The sequence below is a fragment of the Alexandromys fortis genome, unplaced genomic scaffold (genome assembly GCF_014885135.2).
Source record: "Alexandromys fortis isolate MF-2015 unplaced genomic scaffold, M_Fortis_MF-2015_v1.1 scaffold_204, whole genome shotgun sequence".
NCBI lineage: Eukaryota > Metazoa > Chordata > Mammalia > Rodentia > Cricetidae > Alexandromys > Alexandromys fortis.
This window is the reverse complement of record NW_026068116.1, coordinates 2,489,014-2,496,579: the sequence shown is the minus strand read 5'-3', so window position 1 is coordinate 2,496,579 and position 7,566 is coordinate 2,489,014. Positions and strand designations below refer to the sequence as shown.

At 40.4% G+C, this 7,566-nt stretch overlaps 1 protein-coding gene across 5 annotated transcripts in view; it reads left to right on the top strand.

Annotated features, from left to right (window-relative positions):
- The window catches only part of Bbs9 (Bardet-Biedl syndrome 9), a 402,621-nt gene that overhangs the window by 14,143 nt on the left and 380,912 nt on the right, over positions 1-7,566 (top strand). For all 5 annotated transcript variants that reach the window (XM_050124914.1, XM_050124916.1, XM_050124915.1 and 2 more), the window contains one exon: positions 3,826-3,948. In XM_050124914.1, the coding sequence (XP_049980871.1) occupies positions 3,837-3,948 (112 nt within the window). In that variant the 5' untranslated portion in view covers positions 3,826-3,836. The remainder of the gene's footprint in view (positions 1-3,825; positions 3,949-7,566) is intronic.

Sequence of the window (7,566 nt, the reverse complement as noted above, 5' to 3'; positions counted from 1 at the left end):
CCTCCTCCTCCCCCCCACTCCTCCTCCTCCTTCTTTGTTTTCGAGACAGAGTTAGCTTTGGAGCCTGTCCTGAAACTAGCTCTTATAGACCAGGCTGGTCACAGAGATCTGCCTGCCTCTGTCTCCTGAGTGCTGGGATTAAAGGTTTATATCTTCTTTAATTATGTCTGCGGCCCTTTTCCTGAATTTTGTCTTTACCTTCACCTAAATTACCCTTTCTAAGTGTTGTAAGATACCCACAGTTACAATCCTCAGTAAAAACTGAGCGTGTGTGTCTCTGTACATTGTTGACCAGAATTGGCACATGAGGGAGGATGTGTGTGCGTGTGTGTGTTTTCTCTGTGTGTAGACACTAAGAATCCAGGTGATGCTAGTGGTATAATAACAAGTTCTCTGACCAGTATCATATCACACACGTGCACATACAGAGGAATTTGTGCGTATGTGTGTCAGAAACACATGACAACAGCAGAGTCCCAGTCTTCCGAGAAAGGCAGAGCTGAGCCGTGCACACAGCTGGGAGAGAGTGTTTGCTTTCTGTCCTCTTCCTTCCTAGGAACTCTGCAGTTTGAGCAGTGTAGTGTGGGTTAATATTTAATAACAGTCTTGTTAATATTTTCAGGTTTTTAGCAAATAGTTCATAAAAGAAGTTGCTGGACTTACTGTAGAGAAAGATACATTTTATTCTGGATTTCTGTCCCGCTTAGATTTTTAAAAGGTATAAGCATGGGTTGCAATTCCACTTGCTGTAAACAATGTTCTTTAGACTTTGTAGTGGTAATAATAGTGATAATAATAGGATCAACAGCAACAGTGTGTTTTATCAGCACAGGCTCAGAAGCTTGTGGTTGGCAAGTTTCAGTCATTTCAGCCCTAAACTTTATCACTTTTACTGATACTGTAATTTTCAAATGTGTGATGTCCTGCATTTGACCTCTCTTCCTATTTTGATTTTTTTGTTGTGTTTCCAACCTGCTTGCCAAAGATTAGGATGTTTCCGGCTCCTGTACTGTTATAGCTTTAAGGCACTAAACAAACTACATAATACAACATATCACATGTTGCTATGAAAAAGTTTTATATTTTGTGTGTGTGTGTGTTTCTTTTTAATCAAAAGTTCCAAAAAGTTGAATGATAGCTATCAGCACCTGTGTTCCCTTTTTTTGGCATACTGTTCATTTCATCAGCACATTTGTTGGCTGTCAGTTTTATTTCCTTGATATTTAATTTTTGTGATTCTTCGTAAATTATGTATGTTAGCCACCGTCTGAAACATAACTGGCAAAGGTTTTCTCCTGTTCTATGGGCTGTGTGCTGTTAGTTTCTTTGCTGTGCTGAAATTTTATATTTCATATGGTCCCATCTGTTGATACTCGGGGCTGGTTCCTGTGCTGTTGGTGTACCATTCAGAAAGGTTTTGCCTATCCCACTCTTTTTCCCCAGTGTCTTTGTAAATTCTATTTTGATATATATATATATATATATCTGTCTATCTATCTATCTATCTATCTATCTATCTATCTATCTATCTATCATCTATCTATCTATCTATCTATCTATCTATCTATCTATCTATCCTTACATATATCAAACACCCACCGCCTGGCTAGTTTTTTCATTGAAAACATTTTCATACAATGTATTTCAGTCATGTTCGTCCCATCCCCCATTCCCCCAGATCCTTTCTACCTTCCTATCCATCCAACTTTATGTTCTTTCTTTTTCTTTAAAAACAAGTGCCAGGCAGTGGTGGCTCATGCTTTTAATTCCAGCACTCAGAAGGCAGAGGCAGGTGGATCTCTGTGAGTTTAAGGTTAGCCTGATTTACAGAGCAAGTTCCAGAACTGGCTCCAAAGCTATCTCCATAAAACAAAAACAAAAAAAACCAACAAACAAAAGCAAAAAAAGCAACAACAAAAAACAAACAACCGCCCCCAAAAACCCAAAGAAGCAAGAAACATACATTCAAAAACCCTCACAAAGACACAAATACCAGTAATAAAAATAAACAAGCAAAAGGTCAGTAAAACAAAAAATGCCTAAGTAAAGCAAAGTGAGTCAAAAAAGTCTACACAAATACCATCAAGTTTGCTTTGATTGGTCAACCATTCCTGGTCATTAGGTCTGCCTTGAAGTGTGCTTAACACTATGTACCCAATGAGAGTTCACCGGAGAAAACTGATTTTTCCTTTTCAAAAGGGTGTGAATTGCAGATAAGAGTCTTGGTTAGGGGTGAGAGCCTGCATCCCCTTCCCGGGAGCTGTCAGTGCTGGGACCCCATCTGGCTTGAACCTGTGCAGGACGTGTGTGTGCTGCATAGTCTCTGTGGGTTCCCTTGTGCACCCATCTGTCTGGAAAGCACAGTTCATAGTTTCCTTGGAGTCAGCATCACCTCTGGCTCTCAGGGTCTTCCCAGTTTTTTCACATAGACCCCAGAGCCTTGCAGGGAGGGATTTGAGAAAGACATCCCTGTAGAGAACTGAGTGCTCCCAAGTCTCTCACTCTCCCACACTGTCCAGTTCCCATCTATTGCAAGAAGTTTCTCTGATGAGGACTGAGATAGCCCAGTATCTCGAAGAACATTCTCCCTGTTCTCCTATAGCAGGTGCAGCATTTCAAAATGGTTTTAAATTAAGGTCTTTGGTGCATTTTGAACTGAGTTTTGTACAAGGTGAAAGATAAGGATTTAATTCTCTGTGGGGTATTGAGTTTTGCCAGAACCGTTTGTTGAGCAGGCACTCTTTCCTACTGCATGTATTGACTCCTTTGTCAGAGCTTTGTTGGTTTATGTCTGGGTCCTCTATTCTGTCCCAGTGGTCTACCTGCCTGTTTTTATGATGGCACCAGACTGCGGTTGTCACCGTGATTCTGCCGTATAGTTTGAGACTGGGTTTTGTCAGGCTTGTGTTCTTTGAGCATTGCTTTGCCTATTTGTGTCTTTTTTTTTTTTTTAAATTTACTTACCTTTATTTTATGTACATTGTTGTGAAGGTATCAAATCCCCTAGAACTGGAGTTACAGATGGTTGTGAGCTGCCATGTGGGTGCTGAGAATTGAACCCAGGTCCTCTGGAAGGACAGCCAGTGCTCTTAACTGCTGAGCCACCTTTCCAGTCCCTATTTGTGTCTTATATGAATACTTGGGTTGTTATTTTTCTGGAAATGTGCAATAAGACACAAGAATATTGTTAAATACTGCATTAAATCTGTATATTACTTTTGGTGGTATATCCATTTTTTTTGTAATATTAATTCTGTGAATCCAAGAAATTGAAGATTTTTTTTCATCCCTTAGCACCTTTGATTTTCTTATTTAAAGCCTTGACGGTTCACTTTGTTGGTTAGGTGTATTCATAGGTACTTAATTATTACTATTTTTAAATTATGTACATGTATCTGTATGTGGCTTTATGCACCTGAATAGTGTCAATGGCGGCCTGAAGAGGGTATCAGATTCCCTAAGTCCTGGAGTTACAGGCATTTATGAACTACCCAATATGAGTGCTGGGAATCAGACTCAGGTCCTCTAGAAGATCAGTATGCATTCTTAACTGCTGAGCCATCTCTATGGCCCGTAGGCACTTGACATTTTTGGGAGTTATCATGAATAGGGTAGTTTCTTTCTGGTATATATGAAGGGTGTTGGTTTTTTTTTCAATATTGATTTTGTATGTTGTAGTTGTACAGTAAGTGTTTTTACACTTAAGAATTCATATAAGTAAATTATATAAGGTCTTTATAGAATTATGTGATCTGCAGATGGGATAATTGACTTCTTCCTTTCCATAGAGTGAATTTTCATTCTAAATGAATGTTTTATTTTTAGGGTAAAAGAACATGTCCTTATTTAAAGCCCGTGATTGGTGGTCTACTGTGCTGGGAGAGAATGAAGAATTTGATCAAGGCTGTTTGTGTTTGGCTGACGTGGACAACAGCGGAAACGGACAAGGTAAGGACTTTGTGGGTGTGCTTCTGTTTCCCCAGGGTTGGGGACTGAACTTGGGCCTCACACTTGCCAAGGAGGTTTTCTGATACTGGGCTATGGACTGCATTTCCCAGGAGCAAAGCTCTAAAGAAATGACTTAGTTTTAAAAATAAGAACTAAATAGAATACAACTGACTGTACTCTCGTAATTGTCACCTAGGTTTGACTGTGCCTCCTCCCTGCTTCTTCCCCCCTCTTTGAGATTAACGTTCACTAGGTAGTCCAGGCTGGCCCTGGTCTCACTCTGGTCCTCCTGAGGTTGGCATCGCAAGTGTGTGCCACTGTGTCGGGTGTTTTTTTATTTTTTAAAGGAACATGTAGGCCGACAGAGTTCTCACCTCTGTTTTGTTGTTTATATCATTCTTGGTTTTGTTCATTCTGTCATATTAATTTGGTGGGATAGACAAATCATATGGTACTTGATTTGCTACCAATTGGGGTCTTTTAAGGTAGAGCTAGTAAAATATTTAAAATTAAAAAACTCATTTTGGAAATTATTTACAATGAAAAATGATATTCTTTTTCCTTCCTTCCTTCCTTCCTTCCTTCCTTCCTTCCTTCCTTCCTTCCTTTCTTTCTTTCTTTCTTTCTTTCTTTCTTTTTTTGAGACAGGGTTTCTTTGTTTAGCATTGGCTGTCCTGGAACTAGCTCTGTGGACTGGGCTGGTCTCTCACAGAGATCCGCCTGCCTCTGCCTCCCATGTGCTGGGATTAAAGGCATGCACCACCACCCAACCATGAAGTGGTTTTCTAGTTGAATCTGAAAACATTAATGCTATAATAAATCATGCTAATTCTGTTACTGACGGGGAAATCTCTCAATCCTTGCTCTCACTTTTTGGTTCACAGAAACCAGCTACTGTCCTGTTCTTACATTATTTGCTTCTCTGAATATTCATCTTTTAAGAGGTCTTTAAGAATGGCCTAGTTCAGCCGGGCAGTGGTGGTGCACACCTTCAATCCCAGTGCTAAGGAGGTACAGGCAGGTGAATCTCTATGAGTTCAAGGCCAACCTGGTCTATAGAGTAAGTTCCAGGACAGCCAGGGATACAGAAAGAAACTTTGTCTTAAAAACTATTTTTTAAAAAAGAATGGTCTAGTTCTATATTATTACAGTATGAAATTTGTACTAAGTTTAAGTAGGTTCTATTTCATGAGCTCTTACTTTACAATTCAGATAATCATTGGCTTCCAAGAAAGAAAATTTAATCTGGTAATATGAATATCACTCCTTTCCTTTCAGTTTATTTCTATTCCCTATCATGGAAATAATTAGCTAATTAGTCAGCTAAATTGTTAACTAGGAGCAAGGTGAAAAAAGCAAGTTACATTGGCAAAGTAGGAAGAGGAGGAGGAAAACCAGGAAGAGAAAGGGGAAGAGGAAGTTGAATTGCCTACCCTAAAGTCTGAGAATTATTGTTATCTTAGGGAGTGTGGGTTGATGTGAACTGTTGAAGATGTGGTCTTTTTAAGATAACAGTATCTAGTAGTCAGAATATGGTAGAGGTTTGGAAGCGAGCACTTGGCCCACCGTATTTGGAATGCTTAGAATGTGCGAACACACAAGGAGAGACAGTGGAATAAGAGGGAAGGAAGTGAGACTGAGAAGGCAAGCATTAAATGGGGAGCTGGGAAGTAGCCAGTATTAGATTTTGAGAGGCCTTCCCGAGAGTCAGAGGTAGAGGTAGCCTTGCTTCTGTATGAAGGGTTCATAAAGCCCAGACTCATCTCCACCTCGTGCGTGGCTGAGGAGGAGCTTGACTTTCTGATCCTTCTGCTACAGCTCCTGTCACATGCCGCTATGTCTGCTCTTACATGGTGCTGGGGACGGAACCCAGGGCATTGTCCATGTAGGGCAAGCTCTTTACTAAGCTACAACTCAGCTTAGAGGCAGAGTTTTAAATGGCAAGAGGAATGGAAGGTTCTCAATCTGTTTAGTAGCAAATGGTTCACTAGTGTTCTTTGCATAAAAAAGAAAAAGGTTAATTTTTATTACTTTTTATAAATTACATGCATTTGCCTGAGTCTGTGAGTGGGTCATGTGCACACGAGTGTGGGAGCCTGCAGTGTGCAAATGTCAGATCTCTCTTAGTGGGATTTTCAGGTAGTAAGTTGTGAGCCACTTGATGTGGATGCTGAGAACCCAGCTGGGGTCCTCTGCAAGAACACCACTTCTCTCCCACTGCTAACTAGTGTTCTAGATGAGGGTGAATGAGAATTCTCTTCTAGATATGCAGTGAGTGAGTGACAGAGAGTGGGAGGTGGAGAGACTATGGCTCCTGAAAAAAAAAACTTGCTATAAAAAGCTGAAGTAAGAAAGATGAGGACAATGCAGAGCATAGAGAGTTTTTCCCTTGTGACAAAGACAAGAAGATAAGAAAGGAAAGTTCTTATGCCTGTTTAAGTCTAATGAGCCCACTCATCCCCAGTCCTGGTCCTGCCATCTCTACCAGTCTTCTTGGGACATCTGGTCTACCAGTTTCATCCTCTGTATATTGTCTTTCTGGCCCTCTAGAATTAATATAACTCAAACCCAGCACTCAGGATACTTGCAGAGCATAAGTATTTACTTTTTCCAAGTGTGTCTGTTTAAGTAAGCATTAGTCTTAGTCAGTGTTCTATTGCTGTGAAGAAACACCAAGACCATGGCAACTCTTATGAAAGAAAGCATTTAATTGGGGCTTGCTTACAGTTTCAGAGGTTTAGTCCATTTTCAGATGCGGGAAGGATGGTGGCATCTAGGCAGACATGGTGCTGGAGAATTATCTGAAAGTTCTACATCTGGATCAGCAGACAGCAGGAAGAGAGAGTGACTGCCTTGAGCTTCCGAAACCTCAAAGTCCACCTCCAGTGACACACATCCTCCAACAAGGCCACACCTCCTAATTCATTCAAATAGTGCCACTTTCAAGCATTAAAATCTATGAACCTAAGGGAGGCATTCTCATTCGAACCACCACAGTCTCTTAGAGAAAAATCCGAGGACAATTTATATTAGGGACTGGAGAGATGGCTCAGCAGTTAGTAGCACACAGTGCTTTTCCAGAGGACAGGATTCAATTCCCAGCACCTACACGATAGCTCACAACTGTCTGTAACTCCAGTTCCAGGAAACTTGAGGCTGTTTTTTGGCCTCTGTAGGCACCAGGCACACATGTGGTACACAAACATACATGAAGACAAAACATCCATACATATTTTTAAAAAGTTCATATTAGGCATATGGGTTGTAACAGCAATGATCATAGCTAGACTATCATTGTTCATGTGACTCTAGTTTGACTTATGTGTGACAATGGGCAAGAAGCCATGACTTATAGCAGCTGAGGTGGCTCTTTTTCAGGGACCTGGAGTGTTATACTTATAAATGGGGGGGGGGGGAAAGGCTGTAGAAGAAAGCAAATGTGATAAACAGAGTTTAGTGCTCTCTTAAAACTATTACTTGGGAAAGAAAAAGGAAAACAGAAGAAGTCTTAATGACGTTTTGTTTAATGATTCCCAGGAAATCACATTGGAATGAATGAATGAATGAATTATGAATAAATTTATCATAGCTTGAAATCTGTGGGTAAAACTTTAATTG